This window comes from Amphiura filiformis, chromosome 3 (assembly GCF_039555335.1).
Source record: "Amphiura filiformis chromosome 3, Afil_fr2py, whole genome shotgun sequence".
Taxonomy (NCBI): Eukaryota; Metazoa; Echinodermata; class Ophiuroidea; order Amphilepidida; family Amphiuridae; genus Amphiura; species Amphiura filiformis.
Window position 1 is genome coordinate 80,191,030 of NC_092630.1, and position 22,371 is coordinate 80,213,400.

The following is a 22,371-nucleotide window of genomic DNA, read 5'->3' on the forward strand; positions in this document are numbered from 1 at the left end:
GTGTTGATAACAGAATGTATGTGTACAGTCAATATACCGATCAAAGTTCCCCAACCTTGAAAGTGTAGAATTAAACGCTTAAACTTGAACATTTGTACGGTACATTGGGCTATTCCAGAAAATAAGTGCACACCCCCTATACTAGAGGAGTACATTTTCAATCCAAGAAATATCCGGATTTCCATGTCTGCTTTCTGAAAACGACTGGAATTCCTGTTGCCAATGACACTTGAAAAAACTTAGAAATCCAATTAAATCGCGTAAAAATCGCGGAAATGTCCAAAATGAGCTCTCAAATTGAGGATTTCGAATTTTGAGCTATTTTTCTGCCGGATATTTTTGTCTTTGGACACTTTAAATGTCTGGATTTCCAACAGTCACGACTGGACAAAAAGTCCGGAAATCCGAACTCCTCTATATAGGGGGTGGGTGTGCATCTATTTTCTGGAATAGCCCATTTGACACTTAGAAATATGGGGTCAAATTTGACCCTTCTTTAGTCGGTGCATAATTGACAGTCGCTTGCAGAGTCAAAAAAATGACCCTTTGTGGGTTCTTTTTGAACCCATGCGCGGTCAAATTTGACTACAAAAGTGATCGTTTGCAATGAAACGGGGTCAATTTATTTTTAGTCGGTGCATATTTTGACCCCGTATTTTTAAGAGTTGATCATTTTCAACCAAATTCAAACTTGCTCATGATATTGCACTATTATTGATGAGAACGGTCGTTCGTTAAGGAAAATATTTTATTTGCGGGAGAAGTCAAATCAAATCAGAAATCCCATCATATCACATTCGATGATAAAGGTTCTTAATTAGATTATGAAATTATGTGCTTATTATACACCAATCCGAGAAGCGTTTACTGTATTTGGCCCTCTATTGACGGCAACACAGATGTACCAGAGCGGAGATTTAATTCGTAATTCAATACTCATGATTGTGTATTGAATATCACTGTTGTGTACAATTCCCGGGTACAATTCTGTATAGCACACAATAAATAATGGATGGAACCCCCGACCTCGGGACACCGCAGTTTTACATCGGGGACACCGCAGTAATGGCGAAGTCGGATAGGTGTATACGCCAATTGCCATAAATTGTAATATTTATAAGGACTCTAACTGGTGGCATGGCGTTCCTTTATTAGAGTTTCTCAACTGTTGTTGGAATGTCGTTAAACAAGTAATCACGAAATTATAATTCTATAGGCATATATTCAAATAAGTTCCAACATTTTATTGTTTTTCATTCTAAATCAGTTGTGGTTGGATCTGTGTTGTCGCCACCTTGAGGTTGCCAGGTTAGCTTACATCGTCTGGTTGCAGTAGCCAACTTGTTACAACGCCATCTAAATGAATTTGACAAAATTACTAATATTGGAATATGAGGGCGGTTGCTATACCGGTAGCCAGACGTATTTGGGGATCACTGACTAGCTCCCAAACATGAAGAAGATCACTTCCAACACCTTTTCGAAGTTCAACCGAAATCATGCGTAATGTTTGAAATATCATTGATGAGTAATGGTTTATTGGTCCTGTTGTGTTCACATCCCGAATTAGTCCAGCGGCACCTGCAGAAAATAATGAAAACAGAAAAGGAAAGTGTAAGACGGGAATAAAGAGTATCATTTTAGAGAAATTTAACTTACAGCATCCAGCTTTTGATACAAGTGCAAAATATTGTAACTGGACCAAAATGTGCGCCGTTGTAATTTACGATTTGGGATTTTAAGAGAGTCGTTCAGAACATGTGTGATAAGAGTGAAAGAGAGCGGGAAGGAGAGAGACTTTCACACGCAGTGTAACGTGAATACAAGTTATCTTTGTAATCTTTGCCGAGCGAGCATCTTTTTCATTTGGCTCACTCACGAGTGCACAGCTGTTTTGTGCAAGAACAAGGTGCAATATCGCCTAGCTTACTGCAGATTTCACGCATGCACGGAATCAGTAAATGAAAAATTACATCGCTATCGCTAGCTGTATACGTCCAAAGAGCTGGCTCACGAGATGCATTAACCTGGCTACCGAGTTGTTCGATTTCATGTCAAAATATCACGCAGTTCTTATAAAAATGAATGCTAACCAAAATGGAGATATTGCAATATGATTTTATAATATACTCCGTTCTTCAAGTTCGAGGTCAAATTATATTGCAATTTCAAAATTAACTCTGTCTCAAATCGAATGTGTCTAATATTTTTTGGTAAATTATTACATTATCATGGTTTTAAAAGTCAAATAAATTGTAAAATACATAGTAATGATTAATGATGATGATGATGATGCGCTGAGGATAATAGTAAAAATGATGATGATCAGAGATGATGATGATCAGTGGCGTAGGTGGGTCATCATATTGGAGGTCTGATGGGGGCACTAGCCGTTTTTTGGCAACTTTTCTTAGAGATTTTCTAAATTTTGCAACCGATCGTGCCCCTATGACGCTACGCCACTGATGATGATGATGAGCTATGGTGATGATGATCAGATGATGATGATTCGTAACAGGCGATCTCAGACACGATTAAGTGTCATTTACCGCATTCTATTCCTCAGTGCTCAGCAGAGCAACATCACATAAAAGAAAATCTAATTTTAAATGATAAAGTCGACCTCTTTTCATTTAACAACACTATACATGCTATATGTAACAAAGCCCCATCGGTTGCTATGGATACTAATGGTACGTCCATATTTTTGACCAAACTGTGATGTGCCTTTTTGTTCGCGCCACTGGTTTATAAAAACGGCTCCAGGACGGGTTGGTTGGATTGCCAGTTTGTCACTCATGGCAATTAAAATCATTGTTTTAAAGTATATTTGTCAATGCTCATGATGATGACGCGGGCGTAATGAAGTCGGAAATATTTTGTTGTTTCACAAAGTCACAGTAGTTCTGCAACACTTAGTAGGCCCTACATCTAATTGGAGAATCTTTAGGAAGTTGATTTCACCATCTCACAGATATATGCGTTTTTGTTATGCGATATGGTTGTGGTCTTTTTACAAATCCTTTTGGGTCCAGATATTTGACCCCCGCCCAACCATACCCCAGCCACTGTCCACACACCCCACACAGTCACAAGCACACCCTACACACCTCCATTCTAAATTTGTAACATCCAGGTTGGAAATATAAGTCAAAAGTCACACTCCCACCCAAACGCACCCCAAAAAGACACACCCGCCCACTCCAGGCTAATGTGGTTCAAATAGTGTACAAATACGTGTTCATGACTTTATCTACATATTTTGTAGAACTAATTTATCCGAAATTATATTGAACCGCGTAATACAAGAACCAATAAAAGAACAGCAACAGCAATGTAGTTTTACCGTTCATTGCGATACCGCGGTCTAATACCTCACTTTCATGACTATCATATGTCGTATATATAATTACAAGCACACAATTTCGACTACTTTTGGAGTAGAGACTGTGCTGGAATGGCTAGGTTTGTCATGGTTTTGACACCACAGAATGTATATACCTGTATATGCATTTGTGTTAACTTGAAATCATGACAAATTATCCGTCTGATGATCGGTATACCCAATGATCGTAAGTGAGGGTATGCTGTGAAACTAGTAGTAACGGTTGCCTTTTCCAGAGGTCTATACTTTGAATTTGTTTCTACGCTCACCTGTAATGGGTTTGAGCACTTTTAATTCCAAAGTTAGTCACCTGAAAAATAATACTTATATTACGCCCCCACTATTTATAGTGGTTGAGCACTTTCGACTACTTTTGGAGTAGAGACTGTGCTGGAATGGCTAGGTTTGTCATGGTTTTGACACCACAGAATGTATATACCTGTATATGCATTTGTGTTAACTTGAAATCATGACAAATTATCCGTCTGATGATCGGTATACCCAATGATCGTAAGTGAGGGTATGCTGTGAAACTAGTAGTAACGGTTGCCTTTTCCAGAGGTCTATACTTTGAATTTGTTTCTACGCTCACCTGTAATGGGTTTGAGCACTTTTAATTCCAAAGTTAGTCACCTGAAAAATAATACTTATAATTACAAGCACATATACTTTCACGCTTTTTTCTGTCAAAAATTTAGCTATTTATCAAATTACTTATACGTCTCTCTTTAAAAAACTTGAAAATCGAATTACTTTTCGATTTTCATAATACGTTAAGGATTTACTTTATATTTTAGGAACCAAATTACGAGACGAACAAAATAAAGACAAAAATATAGACTTGATTTTCAGCAAATGTGCACAGCATCTATAATAGTCACAGGTGCCAGTCTGAATGTCATATGTATAATCATATTGATTTCATCTCTACCTCATCATTTGAGAAATCAAAATTAGCATTTTGCGTTTTTTCCTCCGCATATTTAACCAGATGCAATCAATCATTATTTTCATGGCATAATGGTTCATATTAACAAGAGTAGGAAATAATGTACATCCAACTTTAATGAAAATGTTTCATTTTGGCAACTTGTATGCGCCTGCCTGCCCTGAGCGCTACAGTGAACACAAACAGGTGCAAATTGTGCGTACAAAAGACGCGCTCAAGCTTGGGTGATGGCAAAAAGGGCGTCATTCCCTCTTAATCTTCTATCTGCTACAAAAGTGAAAAAAGATGTTTCTCGGTGGATAAATTATTTGCATTATTTAAAGCCATATCTAGTAGGAAACACTGACGAAACTAAAACAATATGGTATGGATAATCTAATGAAGTGACGTTATCGAATGAAAACGCGCTCCTGATGTGCCTTAAAATGATAGACATTAAGACTTATACTTTTATAATGCTATATAATCGGTGTTAATCCTCCTCCTGATGTTACTGGTAGATACCAGGACTGATTTAAAGTTGTACATAGTGTTAAGGTTAGCAACTATTTTAAACTGTTGCGATTTGGTAGTTCACATCATCTTGCGAATGATAGTAAACTTTGGCAAAAATTGCATTGATCATTTCATCGCGAGTGTGTATATAGAAGAAGGTCCTGTGGTTCTTGAGTTATGTGGTAAAGAGGACTGAAACAACAACACTTTTGTAAAACCTATACATAACTCATTAACAACAATAAATCGAGCAAGTTTTCAACGTATATGATTTGTAGAATGAACTTTTACAAAACATCAAAGTGTTATTTATCAATAATATATTAATTTAGATAATGAAAATCAGTTTTTTGGCTGCTTCAACCAACAATACCTCGTCTATACCCGTAAGTGTTCCCCGTCACTACACAAGACACTTTATAGGACTTGATTAAGTGTTGCAATGAATCAATGCATATGTCTTCCACATCATCGCATAATTAATAAAGATTGCACGACCATTGTTGCATTAAAAATGAACGATTTCATTAGATTTTATGATCAGTGGCAATATAATACTGTGATTTTAATGAACACAATTTGAAAAGGACTTTTAATCTCAAAATATACATTAGGGGTGGGGTTACCAACTGGTTACCAAAGAAATTACGTTTTTTGATAAGGACAAGATTGTTGTTGTCTCGATATCAGTCACGAATGGTGTTTAGGTCATGTGACAGATAAATGACATTATAAAATATAGCTCATCACGTTTGCGTTGTTTTTACTTTTGATATTCTACATTCTGGGTTTAGTAGTGAAGGCATTTTCAAAAATGAAATGATTATATAGTGTATTTCTCTTACCACATTTTTGCTGGTCTCAAAGAGCTTATGATTGTCAATTTTGGATTGCCCATACGAATAATATTATACCAATTTGCTATTTTTAAACATGACTGCGTCAAAGTGACATAAGAGCATCTTGGGGTTACAACATGACGGAAAAATTACACATTAGTTCGAAATGATACTATAGTATATAGCATATGCTTGTAATATGTAATTTCAGAATACATTATCATGATTATTGTGTGTGTGTATAGTGGCATGGGTATTAAACGAAACGAAGGTTCAAAACAGATGGTTTCAAACAAATAACCAGATTTAAATTACCATATTTGTGCTTATGAAGCAATGAGCCATGTTGTAGCGATACTTAAATCACCCCTTATCATGCGTATCCCAACTCGATTGTTTGGCATCAGTTTATAATCGAGCGTATACAGAAAATCGTATATTGCTCTTTTGGAAATAATTGAAAAATTATACACCATGCATGTTATTAATGTCTATTATATGGAGGAATAGTTTGCATACTATATGCACTATATAGCAAATATCTGAAAATATGATTAGAGAGAACACCAAAAAATCGTTTGAGGCGAACGCTCTCGCTCGCCACCCGCTCGCTCAAACGCGATTTCTAGTGAGTGATTTTTCATTCGCCATATAGAAACAAATACTAGTATCGCTCGTTGCGAATCGCCCAAAATTACCTTCAAAATATTAAAATTCTGGATAAAACCGAACTACAATTTTATTAGTTGAAGTCAGATTTAACATACAATTCAGCCATTTTACGGTAATTATTCATGCTAATTTAATTAAAAAGAAATCGCAGCTGGTAACACTAGCAACCCGTCTGATTTCATGTAATATAATGTGGCTTTCAATTTTATTAGTATACGCTTAATTAACAAAAGGATGGTTATTTACTGTGGTATACATTAATACACGAACAAAGCCTCCCAGTTAATGAAGATGAGTAGGTCATTATGGTAACTAACTATAATGTGCCTTGAAAGGGCAAGTTCGAAAAATATATTATTATTGTTCCAGAAAAATCATTCAATTGTAATATCTTCATAATAAACATAATTTTTCACCAGGTTCGCCGACGCAAATAATAAAAGAGACAAGTAGAAAAAGTGATCCCGTCTGGGAATCGAACCCAGGACCTCAGATTTACAAGACCCGTGCCTTAACCATTTGGCCACGGGAGTTTCGCGATTAGGCTGGTTAATTATGTGTGTGGGATGCGAGGCAGTGTGGTCTTTGACACATTGTATTGGGGGATTGAAATTGCCAGTTTGGGGTCAAAAATGTGATAACAAACAACAACAAGGGCAAATTAGGGGGTTGGGCTTTATTTGAGGGATTCAGAAGTTATGGGGTTACCCCACCCACACCCCAAAGATCACACTGGTATGGGGTGTACAAGAGTTGACGGTCTGTTAGTTTGTCGGAGTGTCCGTGGATGTATTTTAATGATGTACCTGTTTGCTTCACAGATGTGCACTGGTTTGGATTCTTTAATCTTTGTATCTTTGTGGCTTAATATAAAACTTACCCACTCTTAAATTATTGCTTTTGAAAATTTTACCAAATACAATTAGGGCAAAATAAGTTGTTGGTCATATGGCTTATGCGGTGCACCATGTATTTTGAGTATGTTTTCCCCATAATGTTTAAAAGTTATTCATATTCTTAACCCACATACAAACTTTAAACTCCATCCGATATGAATAAAGACGTTATCAATGCGATATGATTTTATTTCTCATAAACACGTTCATAACGATAATTCTACCCATAAAACCGGTGTGAGTTTCTGCTGTAAATAAAACATTTGTTGAGTGACTTAGCTGTGCATGTGAAGTGACATCGTCATCCCTCATCCTGGCATACAACCGTCTCACAGGCATTATACTTATGTCATATAATATCCTATCTATAGAAACTTGTCAGCTACATTCGCTCCCAACCCATGAAATTTTAAAGAAACCGTGGCTGAATTTTATGCATGCATTTCTCTATAGAATTATTCAACAATTAACTTCACTTTCCATCTGTAACTTGTTCTTCGTGCATGCAGCTTATTTTCGTTAACGTGTGTTTCGTTTGATCTGATATACTAGTATTATTTTAATTGCAATTTATGAAGAAATATGACGCTCAGAATGGGTATATAAAAATTACGTATATCTTCATTAGAATCGATTAAAAAATATATATATCCAAATTCATATACAAGGTGATTTAAAATGATCTATACCAAAATTTTAAAAAAATATACTGGCTTGCATTTAAATTTGTCATTTTGCATAATAACATAGTAGGCCTACAATAGTTTGCTATTATGCTATTAAAATTTTTTTTAATTATTAAAAATTATTTTAAAAAAAACCACTATTATTGATGAAACATTCGTGTCTAGGCCTATATCTTATCTAATTTTGAAGACATCTATATACATTGATAGAAAAAACACGAAAAACAAGTTGCACACGAATGAGTATTTTGTGGTACGGTATAACCGTGCATTTTTTATTTGAATTCAAATTTCCCGCCACATTTTCAAATCAAAGGGTCCTTTGTTCTGTTATATACAATATGATATAGTCATTATTTTATAGAAGAAATCATGCTGAGAGAGGTTTAGCATACCTATTTATCTTAATGAACATCGGTAATGTGTAAGGAATTCGACGTAGAAGTAGTTACCGGGATGCAATGGGTGCACACTATCTTTGAATATACCGCCCTCGGGTGTCGCCCTGCGCTATAAGCATACAGGTTGCACAACAGATAGATAATACCTAGATAACTAAAGGACCAATCACAGGACGAGCTAGCTAGAGGATGGCGGGTATTTTTTTTTAATGTCTGAACTGTGCAATTAGTAAGTCTTAATGTACGATTTTTTTTCAGAATATACCTTTATTTTTTTCAAAACCGATTTTTGGCATATTTGCAATACTTACACATGTTCCAACTTACATCTATGAGCAAACTGTCAAATTCGCCCTATTTGTAGTAAAACGGGATGATTTTCTGTTGGTACGACATATTATCATAATTTTCAGATTATGATAATATGTCGGAATTATCGCAAATCTTAGTCTCCTACGAAGCCAGTTTGGTTACGCTTCCTCCACAAACTGGCTGCGTAGGAGACTAACTCTGAGGCCGCACTCGGCGTCCTAATCCAAAACGTGCGAGATATTTTGAGTGATAGAGGTGAAGTTTATGATGTTGTTTCTTCGCCAATTTCCACTGTTTTTCGTGTCCAAATGTATTGGGATCTTTCATAATGATTGCACATTAACTATTTTATCATTTTGGAAGAAAAAAAGAACAATCTAAAAATTTAAAAAGATCGTACATTAAGGCTATCCGTGTGATAGCGCTGATGTGCTGGCGCCAAGATAGTTGTTAACCCCGCTTGAAGCTAAGCCGATTCTGGTTGGAGGTAGTTTGACCAGGTAGAGCATTCCACAGGTTACTGAGGATGGAAGGACTGATCTCTGGTGGCTAACCAGGTTGGATCATGGACTTTTGATAGCTTGGTCGTGGGGTCTGATGGAGCGCAGCAGACGAGGATGAATGATCATACGATCTTGTAACAGGTGTTGAAGGAGTTTCGCCATAGAACATCCTATGAAATAGAGTGATGCTCCCACCGCTCTTCTATGTCCCAGGTGTTGTATTTGATAGGTCTTTCCATCTTCGTCTGGGACGCCAATGATCCGTACCGCTCTTCTTTGATAGCATCAAGTTTAGACAGGTGGAGCACCCATCCATGCAGAGCTGGCATATTCCATCTTGGATCGGATCGTAGTCTTATATATCGTTGCTCTCTGAGAAGGAACAAGGTAGGGGCCGCACGACGAAGGAGGCCGAAACGTTGGCTGACTGTTCTTGCCATCTTGTTCACTACAAGAGTCTATGACAAGTCTTTGTTTACAGTAAGACCAAGCAGGTCAACACTATCTACCTCTTCCAAAGTTGTTCTGGAAAATGGAGGCTAGGATGACTAGTTGGAGCATCTCTTCGGTTGGAAATAGTGTTGGTCTTGCACTTCGAGGCTCCAAACAGAACATTCTATGTATTTGCCCATGACTTTATTCAATTTCTTACCTTGAAGTCTACATCCGATGTCCAGTGATGTTGCAGCGCCAATTCTATCTGCCTTGGACATGATAGATGACATCAGGGTTACATCATCTGCATAATGGATTAATGGATTTGTAAGTCCGGTAGGGATGTCGTCAACGAAGATAATAAACAGAAGTGGTCCAAGGATGGAGCCTTGTCGGACACCAGCATTAATAGGTTTTTCAGTTCATGAAATTCCATCCATCAGTGAGATTCTCAAAGAGCGGTTTGTGAGGTAGTCTTTCAACTAATTCAGCCGCTTACCAGTTAAACCAAGAGCAGACAGCTTAGCCAATATGCCGGGGTGCCATGCCCTGTTAAAAGCTTTACTGGTGTCTAGGCAGGCAACTCTACTTTCTTCTCTGTCGTTGATGGAGTTTGATAGCTGCTAGGAGACATATATTAGGACATCGGAAGCGGAATATGAGCTGATGTGAGTCTATATAGGTGGCGTATATCAGTATCTCCATTACTTAGAACAGTGTTGCTGGGAGAATGATTGTCCCCTTTCTTGTGGCATGGAATGACATTGGCAACCTTCCACTTGTTAGGCACATGACCTTTGATAAAGCATATGCGGAACGGGAGGCGGAAGAGACGAGCAAATGTGGGAGCAAGCTCAGTGGTAGCGGTTCCAAGCACAATGATTAGAATACCATCTGGTCCAGAAGCTTTGTTGATGTCAAGTTTCTTCAACTGTTTGACTTGCTTTGGCCAGAATACATGTTGCCACACTTGAAGGCAGTCTTAGTTGGAATATTGGGGACTGGCTTACAATTCTCAGCATGAGGGATGGTTGATTAATCACTGAAAATGTTGCAAAGCATTAAGCTTTAGCCTCTGATGTTATGTAGGTATTGCCATCAAATTTGAGGACTGGTAATTCACTCTTACCCTTTTTGCATTTCCATGAGCCGATGTGCGGTCCACCACCAAGACTTTGCTCCTGTCTGGAGCTCGACGGGCATCTTCTCCTTAACTCTCTGGACTTGTGAGTAGATGCCGCGCTTTTATTGACACAGATGTGTACTTAGTCCTGGCTCTGTTATATTTAAGTCGGGTCTCATGAGTCTGGAGGGATCTCCAACATCTCCACTTGTCGTCCTTCTTAAGTGCAGTTTCACAGCCATCATTCCACCATTCTGGGTAGTTAACATAGGAGTGCACAGATCTCTGTGGTATAAACCCATGCATTGACGCACAGATGACATTGGTCACATTGTCACATGCAGCCTCCGGGTTGTTTTTCGTGAGCAAAGTGTTCCACGGAGCTGCTGCTAAAGCACTTCTGAGTCCGTTCCAATTTGCCTTTTTGTGGAGCCATACTTTACTGGGTGGTGGTTGTTCAGATAGAGGTTGAGCTTGCAATTATTTCTGGGTAAGGAAGTGGTTGGAGGTACCAATGTTGTGATGATGACTCGAGTGAACAGATTGGGGCATCTGTAATGATAAGGTCTAGACGGTTACCAAGTTGGTGGGTGGCTTCTGAAACAATCTGAGTAAGATCGTGTGTACAGCAGAAGTCATGACTGTGTCATCCTGCCCTCTTCATCGGTAGGAGAACTGCTGAAAAGCCATTCGCGATGATGACAGTTGAAATCGCCAGCCAAAATAGAAATGTTGGTTTTGGTTCTTGTGATTAGGCGGTCCATGTTATTATCATACACTCCAAGGTTTTGATGACTTTCTTTTGAGGACAATACAAAAGAGAAAACAGTATTATTCTACTCTTGATTTCCATGGTGAAGACCATTACCTCATGCCTCTTTGGCTCTATGCTGTATTCTCTCACTATTGGCAAGCCATTCTTGTAATAGACTATGCAGCCACCCCACCCACTGTTGTCATTCCTGTCTCTTCTCATGCCAGCTATAAGGAAATGGATGGGCTATCTTTAGGGATTGCAGATTCCAGCTTAGATTCAGTGATGAGGATGAGATCGGGCTTGGACTTTACATCTGATGCTTTGCCACTTAGGACAACCTTTAACCGTCAGTAATCTATTACGTAGGTATAGTCTGTATTAACCAGTCATGGAGTGTTCAAGTGAAACCAAGTGCAGAGAGTTTGACCAGGAGATCAGGATGACAGACACGAGCTCTATTGACGTCAAGGCAGACACCGCGAGCGTCTTCCATGTTGTTGTATTGATGTGGGATTGTGAAATGAATGCATTGAAGGTAGAGTGCCCAGCTCTAAAGCCGAAGTGCCAGTTGGCAGTGTGTTAAATCGGTAACACAATGCATATATTGTTTAATAACTCCTTTTGTATGTAGATGTGTGTGGTGGGTGGCTGGGTAGGAGGTGCCGCGCGTATGGGTGTGCGAGGTTGTTTGAGGATGAGAGTGTGTCTAGTACTGTAGTGTGAGGATGCTTGGACGCGCGTGAGATGTGGGATGGGTTTGTGTGATGTTATGTGGATATGTGCAGTTGCATTTTGGTGCGCGGCTTTGCGTGTGCAGGTCATGAACTGACGGACGGTTACGTTCTGTTCATGACAGGACAGTAGTCCATTGACTGACAAGTGTGAAACTTTCACGGTCAACAACGACACACTCTCGAATCCGTGCAGTATAAAAGCAAGCATTAAGTCAGGCAGCAAAAGGCCAACAATCAGTCATTTTGCCACTGTGACACTTGTAAGTGTTACTTCATTGGTCCAAAGAGACGTATTTCTTACAATCGTATGTCTTCATGGTCTTAAGTTTGCCTGAACCCTTTTAAGCCAAGCTGTGTTCAAATGAAATTATTCTGTACTTCATTCGTAAATTTTGTTCACCGGCATGAAAAAAACAACTTGAACAGATCGATAATATACACTGGACTTGCATATACAATGTACCTTTCCGTTTGTATTAATGACGCCCTTTGTATAATAAGCTTACAGAAATTAAAAGCATGGATATACTATTCTAATATGCCTATTAAACTTGTTTCAATTAATAATATTTTTGACCCCAGTTCATAATACTACATATCGATAAATATCTGTAAGATTTGGCATCGATGGAGAAGGGCTGTTTCCTGCAATTAGTCCATATTGATCGGTATTAAACTTGCTTTAAAAAGGTGGGTATATTATATTGAATTGCAGGTGACACATCAGGTCACTAATGACAAACAAATACACTGCAAACACGGCTCTTACCATAATGCAACTAGCAACTGATGTTAAAAAAATTACACAACTTTGTTTTAAATTTTACCCAACTATTTTGCAACCATTGAAAAGGTTTAGGGTTGTAGTTGTTTCGATTAACAGTGCCATGCCTAGTAAGTTTTGGGATGTGTTAGTCACGAGACATCGATATGCATACAATATCTTAATATTTTTAAGTGATTTCTTAGGTAAATTAATACTAAATTGGGTTACACTGTCAAAACGGTCTAGTTCATTTGACAAGCTGACTGTTTTTATCAAAATAAGTTCAACGAATATCAGGATAACGAAAAGTGACGTAACGTAAAGCTATGACATTAATTTGTTTGTTTTTTTGTAATGAACCCATATATTTGTATCTTTGACTAATAATTATCGATATGCATTAACAGCAATGTCATGTATCATATCTGTTTCGGTGTATTGGATGCCTTCGTGTAAACGAGGTCTGATGTTTAACATTAACAAATGTTACACATTTGCCAAATCTATAGCTGGCTGGCTAGCTTTAATTCAATTATATGACAAAGTTGATGATTCATTTGGGTTATAGTGTTAAAATGCACGGCAAATTTGGTGAATTAATATGCAATAATTATGTAATTTTGAACTAAGAGGAAGTTTTAGTGATTTGTATTCCTTACCAAGTATAAAAGGCGCAATGCGCTATACGTATTTCCTGTGCGTCTTCGCGATGCCGGTACTTTTTTAAGTATTATTTTAAAAATATATGGAAATAGTTGTAGTAATAATATTTGAGTTGTCCTTGTACAGATGTATCGGCATTGATTACATGCCTATTTGTGAATACGTTACACATGTTCTCTCTATATGTTTTTGCAGGAGTTTAATTATGAAAACGCACTGAGGCAGGTGAACCGGATCTTGCAGGAAACAGCTTGCGAGGGTTATGATGGCACATTGATAGATGGCTAGATAGATACTTGGCACATTACCGTAACCAATGACATACTACAGCTGGTTAACACAGTGTATACAGAAAGCAAGCCCCTTAACATATGATTCATGCTCAACTTGCTCAATCATACACTGATTAAATCAGAGAACCTTGTGTTAGAAAAGGTGAAATCAACCAAATGGGGTACAGTAAGCTTTAATAATGTTAACTGCCATGAAACCACTTTTCTAGACTATTCGTATAAAAAGAATGGTCTTTTGGACACATGGTAACAGATGGAATATCATAAGAATAACGATTTTTCACAAGAAAAACCTGTTTAAAATTAGAGGGAGAGCACCCCACCCACACCTCATTTTATTACTTTATTTCTTTATCTACCAAATGTCTCTTTAGCATATTTAGTGAAGTCTCATCTCCCTTTCCAAGAATTCTGAAGTAGTTGTTCTGTTTTATCTCTTCTAAACCTGACACAAAGTTGATCACTCTTCCTAAACCAAAGGAACCATATAAACTCATAACTACTTGCTATCGGCACCACACCTGTCATGTGATATAATAATACTGTACATATATTTAGGTGACATTTGCCCTTTTAGAATAGAGATGAGCTTGTTTGAATCTTAGTCAATTGAGTTAATTGTTACGACTAAAGCAAAGTGTGCCCGTGAGATATCAGGTGGGTGCTTGTATTAATTGGATATTCACCATGATACGCCGTAATACTCTTATTTACCTTCTTAGTGATATAACATAAAAAAAACCACCTTATACTATTGATTATGATTAACACTTTCAATCACTTCCATCTTGGCTCGGTTCAAATATGTGGTAATCAATATTAGTTTTCAAAAATGTTGTATTATTATATATTTGCAGATGTTTTGTTATATCATGTTAATTAGGATTAAAAGTATTTAAGTTCATAATTTCAACTGGAAAATAAAATACAAAGATTTGCTATTTCTTTTGTCTGTCGTTGACAAAATCTATGCGAGAATAATTTGTATGATGGTCTGATGTTTCATGGTTGGTGTCTCGATTTATCCTCACCATCTTACTATATTACATTCCCTTGTTGGTTTATACCAGCTGCTCAACTGTTCTACGCGAATATGATGAACACTCACGATTTAAATTACATTTGCTTGTAGTATCTTACACAGAAGGTGCCCTTGCACTGCAATGTAAAAATCATTATTGATACATGACACTCGCCATCTGCTGATATCATGTACGAGATCATTCTTCTGTATTGGATACAATTTTGTCATGATGTGAATGTCTCATCTTTAACCACATGCAAACTAAAGATAATATTACTCGTGCCACAATATATATCGGGTTGGGCGATATCGTTTCCTTCTTTTCCCGATCAGTGTCTGATACCGGGTTAAACTGTAAACTGAAGTAACCTCAAATCCTCACCTGGTACAAGTATATCGCTTAAAGTGTTTTCCTTTACCGTTTACTTAAATCAATAGAATGACCTACAAAATCCTCCACAAAATCGACAGAATCGAACAAATGAAGTCTTAGAGTTCATCTGCTGAGTATCTTGCATGCGCCGTAAATTTCGATCTTACTATACATATCGGTTGTGGCTATGGGCACTTTAGAGGTGCGCAAGACTATACCAGGAGCCTCACTTGGGGTGATAGAATTATATGAAAAGGTGATGCCATAAATATTGTATCATAGATAGCTATCTATTAAAGGCATTTTGTATGATCATGATGAAAAGAAAAGATCTTTAAAAATGAGGCAAAGCATATTTATCATAACCAAGACATGAAACACATACCTTAGATGGCATGATGTTGAAGTAGAGTGATACAAAATAATTGGTAGAAGCTTTCAGGTGATGTTGGAGCCGGCTCCTTTAGAGACTATTTGACTTGGAGGGATCTTGCGGGTTGGAAGGCTGGCACCATTACAACTGTCAGGTGCATTGTTAACAAGTACTTGAGGCGAGTTTATGACGATGTGTAGCTCAGCTATAATTGATCATTATTCCTTCAGCTTACTTGTTTTACCACGAGGCTAAATCAGATTAAATAATTAGACAACCGTGTTTTCTATACACTTCTTATAATACTAATTGAAAAAGTACTCAAATTAAAGTATGCTATCGTAACTCTATCACGTCATAAAACTTCGTAAAATCAAGATTTTTTTTTCATAATTTCAGTGCTGAACAAAAGTTAGCGTTTTGATTACTTAAATTTCACCCATTTTGTTAAAATGTGCACGCGTCTTTTCATCTAAACGAATATAATAACCATATCTATTCTGAATTTCACTATCTGACGAATGGTCAATACATTTTTCCCCGTTACTCAGTTTTGTGTTGTAATTATAGTTGTAGTTTGCTTGTTTTTGTATGTGATTTGTGCCTGCATTATCAATCGATCAAAATAATCAAATCAAACAATCAAATCAAGCCAATGTTTCGTAAAACAAAACAACATTTTTCTAATCAATACCCATGTTATACGACACATACCCTTTGTTTCCTATAGCGGTTTACCAAATTGTAAGTGTCACAGATTGGATTTTGTGGCTTTGGCTTGGTTCAAATTTTCCTTATTACATAACAATAGTTATTGTAATGTCTATTGTTCTATTGTTAGGTTCCAGACTTGACAGGGCCCATTGATGATTGAAGTGCTTGGATGATGCGTGAAACATCTCAATTGTAACTGCTTTTGTTAAATTCCAAATTTGATTGATACCACTCCATTGTAGATCAGATTTGCTTGTTAGCCCCTTTGGAAATAAAAAGTGAATAAAATTACAAAAAGCTTTATTTAATGAGGCAAAATACCAAAGACCTGAACCAGCAACTGCTCACGATGAAAGTTATTGTAATTGTTAATAATCATGATATTATCAATACTTTGATAATATCAATAATAAATTTTCATCTCCATGACTAAGAAGATAAATAAGAGATTTATCATGGTGAATATCCAATTAATACAAGCACCCACCTGATATCTCACGGGCACACTTTGCTTTAGTCGTAACAATTAACTCAATTGACTAAGATTCAAACAAGCTCATCTCTATTCTAAAAGGGCAAATGTCACCTAAATATATGTACAGTATTATTATATCACATGACAGGTGTGGTGCCGATAGCAAGTAGTTATGAGTTTATATGGTTCCTTTGGTTTAGGAAGAGTGATCAACTTTGTGTCCGGCTTAGAAGAGATAAAACAGAACAACTACTTCAGAATTCTTGGAAAGGAAGAGGAGATGTGAGACACTTCACTAAACATGCCGCTGTGGTAAATGAAGAAAAGACGCTGCATACAAATACAAAATGCATAGTTTGGCTATGATGATGGTTAGGTTGTGTTTAGGTATGGGTAGGGCAGGTAGGGCTGTGGATAATTGTGAGTATATTCATGATAATTATTATTTTATGTTGGTACATTGAGTTTGTGAGTACATGAAGTACGCGTATAGTTTATGTAGCTGAGACGGACCTGGTGTATTTCTCTATTATTATTCGGAAATCTTTAGTGCGCTGGTTCGATACCCACCGGTTCTGATTTGTTTTCTCTCTGAATTTACTTATGTCAGTTTATCTGAGCTTCCCCAGCCCTTCCTGCTCTTTTTATGTAAACCATGTGAACGTGTTTATCATGTGGTACTGATAACAAATACAAGTTAACATATTTTTTTAAAACTTAAGTATCAGTATATTAATGATTATCATGTTTATTATACCAAATGAACATTACGGTAAGATCTAATTTAGTTAGTTATTCAGACAATTATGTATGGAATTATCTGAGGTCCATTTAATTGAATATAAAAATAACTAGAATGGCACTCTCATTGACCAGCTAAATCTAATATATCAATTTTATGAACAGTTTTATAACCAGTGTTTTACACAAAATTAAATATTATCAGACAGTCAAATGATAATGAGTGCGCACAATTTGTGTATAATGGTAATGGTTTAAACTCGTATCTTAAACACAATTACGTTGTCCCAGCTGGTCGAGCACAAGCTCTATGTCAGTCAAACATATTTTAATATTAACAAAACAGTTCATCTTCGCTTGCAAAATGGCTGATGATTGAGCTAAAATAATTAAATTTTACTCTAATGAGACAAAATCCACGCTGTCGTTGTGAAACATCTGCAAGCATAGTGCATGCAAGTTTGTTTGGACTGTATGAACAAATGCATCGCCATATTATATTTAATAATCGAGAAAATCAACACGAGGAAAAGGTTTTAACTGATTTTGAGGGAATTATTGATATTATCTTTGGCACAATTTAGAAACTTTCAAAAAACGGAAATGAACTTACAATGAATAATAATAATGAAGTAAGGCAATACCTTCAAAATACCTCCCCACACTCACCCCACACACTCCCCACCCCACACACACATTTCATACGGGCACACGCTTAAAACGCTTAGACAAACAGACACACCCCACCCACACCCACCCCCACACACCAACTCTTAGACTATCCATACCTAGCTTGGACTCTATTGGATGGATCTAAAACCAAACAAAAACAAATGATTTATGTATCTTTTTCTATCTCAGCACAGAGGATCTGTGATCTCAGTAGGTCATATATTTGTTTTTTGCTTATGTTCTTTTCAGAAAGAAGGATCTAATAGAAGGATCCAACCTCATAAATACCTAAAGAGAGTGACAGGCAGTGTATATAGACAGAGACCCCGGCACACACACCCACCACCCCTACGTACCTCCCCCCTTCCCACACCATCACTGACACCCATTTCTGAGAATTATACTAAACTCCATAGCACAACACCCCCCCCCCCTACTATAGGGCCTTTTAAATACACTATATCCGCTGGGGAATAGCAGTCACAGGGTTTAGCAGTTCTCTGGATATAGCCAAGTTTTATGATTTAGCATGGTTTTGGATCACTACAGTCAAAAGGCCCTATACTAGTAGTAGGGCTACAACACACGAAATACACCACCCGCACACCAAAAAGAAGTGTACTGCACCACTTTAAAAACCACTAGAACTAGAAGCACGCGTGGAATCTTCAGAAGCATGACCTGTATGTAACCATACAATGAAGTAAGTAAGTGGACTTACCTTTCGTCGCTTTGATCTTCCTTCAGATTGCAATGTCTTTGTACACATATCTACACATTCTCCAAAGCTTAATTCTTCAGTTTGATCAGGAGTATAGTCTTTATCCGCCAATTTAGCTAAGGCTAATATATAGCTGCATGCAATCCGTAATATGGCAAGTTTGGAGAGTTTTTGATTGTGTGAATAAGATGGTACAGCACGTCTCAGTCCTTCAAAAGCTGCACTGATAGTATGAACACGATTTCTTTCTCTCGCGTTTGCTACAATACGTCGAGATCGACTCAAATTTTTATAAGATCGTTGTGATTTTTTGGATCCCCGATTTGTTCTGATACCATGATCACCGTCCTCACTTGTGGGCGATCCATGAGATCCGCCACTCATGGATTCATGTAACCCAATGTCACCTTCTTCGTCTTCATTGTCAGGACTATGAAATTGAAAAGGGTCCACTTCACGCCCCTCTTGAGGGGTTATGGGTCGAAATTTATTACGATTGGTAATAAAGTCAGTCTCGTCATCAGAATCGGTAAATTCAAAGCGGCTACCAGCAGCAGCGCGAGCCATCTGAAGACTCTTCGCATGGATCTGCTCTTCAAGGACATCAACTGGTTCTTCCTTGACGATTTCTTCTTTTACGATCTGCGGCATGACCGGGTTGCTAATCCGCCGTGGTTCACGCTGTTTCCGTTTATGTTTCCTGGAATGAGTTTGTAAGTCGCTATGTTGATGATTATGTTCTGGATTGTCCGATTCCACAATAGATGTTGACTGTGCTAGAGATTTGTTCAGACTACTATCAACACACACAGTTTTTCCACCACTAGCACTGGGGCTAATCTCCCCTGCTGATCGCCCCTGACTAGTCGCCTGTTGTCGCGCACAGGTGCCTGACTTATCTGCATTGGCCATAACCCCGAAGGAGTTTAAACTCGACTTGTCCTGACCAGACAAATTGCACGACTATAAGCTTGATGTAAAGAGGAAACCCTGTAAACTGATCTCTGATTGAAAGCTGAATAAATACAGTTCACACTATTTGCAGGTAACCACACCGACCAAACCATACAGTGCTGTTTGATCACGGAACTATAGCCAGTTTGCTATATCAGCCTTGCTATCTTGCCTCTTACCTACCCACCACCAGTCTAGTTATTATTAATAGACAAGCGCAGAAATTGGCTAGGGTTTAGTAGCTGTCAACCACTCCAGATGTTCAACGTTCAAGAATTCATAATATCACGCCTGTAATGCATAGTATGCACGGAATATAATCACATTGCGATTGCCATCAAGGCGTTATATAAACCCTGGGTAAAATGATCGCTGCTATAGCTGGCGTACTTATATCAGCATAACATAATATATATCCAAGACGTAGTTAAGCAAGCAACGCAATATATATCAAAATTTCAACGATTATTAAAAAAAGCTTGCCCAAGTTAGCTGCGTGTGATTTAATCAAAACTGCGTTGACCACAAAATATTGTATTTTTATATCTCGCTACTGAGTCAGTCGTAGTAGCAGAGTGTATATGAAATGTATTCGACAAAAGTTCAACTAAGCTAGTTAAGTCCCAAAGCATTTATGGAGTGAGATATCCCACGAATTAAAATAGCCAGTCTATCTGTCTTTCTATACATCCATTGAAGGTTTGGTTGAAATCTCCCTCAGGCCGAACAGTTAAAATTAATGTGCATCGCGCAACCTGTCTACTACACATCAATTCCTCTTGCTTCCTCCTTATACATTTTCATCCGCCTCACTGAGCCCGAGATAATTTTTCATCCGCATCCCCAAGAAACGTCTCATCCCACCATTGCCGCGCCAGATGTCATAACCGAGGGCACGGTCGTGTGTTGTATTTAATACTAGCAAAAAATAATGCAGCTTCACTGAGACTAGGTTGGCCCTGCCTGGCTTTTATATATTTGTCATGATTGTATCACCCCGGCCGGCCGAATCTTGTCTCATGCATCAACGTTTGACTGTGATTACCATTAACCCAGCTAACTCAAGCTGTAATTGATACACATACGCAATTCGTATTCCTAATAAAACCAGAGGCGGTTTTGTTTTTTCACTAATTTGCATGGGTTGCACACTACCCAGCTTTGACAACATAAAACAAGTTTCAGACAAATCTTTTTCTAGTAAGGATGTGACATTTTAAGAGGTAGCTGTCAAATGTAAGATCAGTTTGCGCAGTTGAGGGGTTAATTGCCTGAAGCCACCTGTGCCCATATGCAAGCAGCCTCGTACAGCGAGGCAACTAGCTAGAAAGAGAGAGAGAGCTGCTATAGACGCAATCAAGCCATACCCTGCCTAGCCACAATGCCAACCAATATCGCCACACAATATTTGCTGTGTATAGAATAAACACGGTCTGCCTGCCTGCCAAAGGCCTCCCTCGCAAGCTTTCTACAATTGGTAACTGCAACAGCAGCAGCAGTAACGTGGCTACCTATTAGCCCTTTATATGCTTAAATTAAACAACACTTTTTGTTCCATTTTTGAAAAGGTTGACATGGTTGAAGGTAATAATTAACATGGATTACTTTAGTAATACCGTACAACATGTGCAAAGTACAGCGAACTGTAAGGGCGTATACTATAAAACAGCACACGCACACCCCTACACAATCCCAACATCCCCATACTTTTCCACCATGCACTCATTCCACACACCACACCCCATCCCACCACACCCACAAACCATCAAACAAACTATATAATGCACAAAATTTTGGAAAAACATTAGATATGGCATTAGAAATATATGTTGTTGGTTGTTGTTTTTTTGTTTTGTTTTGTTTTTGTTTTTTTTGTCTCGAGAATTGATGAGAGTAAAAGACAATGGAGCTCCAGGAAGTGGTAAAACTACTTTGCTTACAGATTTGTTTTTGTTGCTGTTGTTGTCTGTGCATAATGGGGTGGGGTGTGTAGGTGGCGGATCATGAGGGCGTGTTGGGGTGCGTTGGGGTGTGCGTCTTTGTATATTTGTTTGTGGGGTTGTGTTTGTGGGTGTGGTGTGTTTGTGGGTGGGGTGGGAAGAGTTTGGTATGTGGAAGAGAGAAATCTTTCAAGAGATAAATAAAAGAAATAGTTTTGGTGTTCTTGTACTTATGCAGCTTACGAAAATAGAGAAATATTTGGCGTTGTATTTTATAATATTGTGTTTACTACTCTTGTGTTTGAAAGTATCTTATGATTTAGACCATCCAGGTCATTTGTCTGCAAACCATACATTTTGATAATAGAATATGGCATTGTAAAAAGATTGACGAGATCTACGTATTCGATGTCAGTGAGTACCTAAAATAAAATGTACAAAGGAGGCTTTACGATATAGTATGATTGCATTAAGC

General features: G+C 37.8%; 1 protein-coding gene across 1 annotated transcript; it reads right to left on the minus strand.

Annotated features, from left to right (window-relative positions):
- Positions 1-530: 530 nt before the first annotated feature.
- LOC140149235 (uncharacterized) lies at positions 531-21,101 on the minus strand. The gene is made up of 2 exons (XM_072171462.1): positions 19,003-21,101; positions 531-1,581 (listed from the first exon to the last, which is right to left on the minus strand). Exons 1-2 carry the CDS (start codon positions 19,912-19,914, stop codon positions 1,567-1,569), a joined length of 927 nt encoding a protein of 308 aa, XP_072027563.1. The 5' UTR covers positions 19,915-21,101; the 3' UTR covers positions 531-1,566.
- Positions 21,102-22,371: the final 1,270 nt, after the last annotated feature.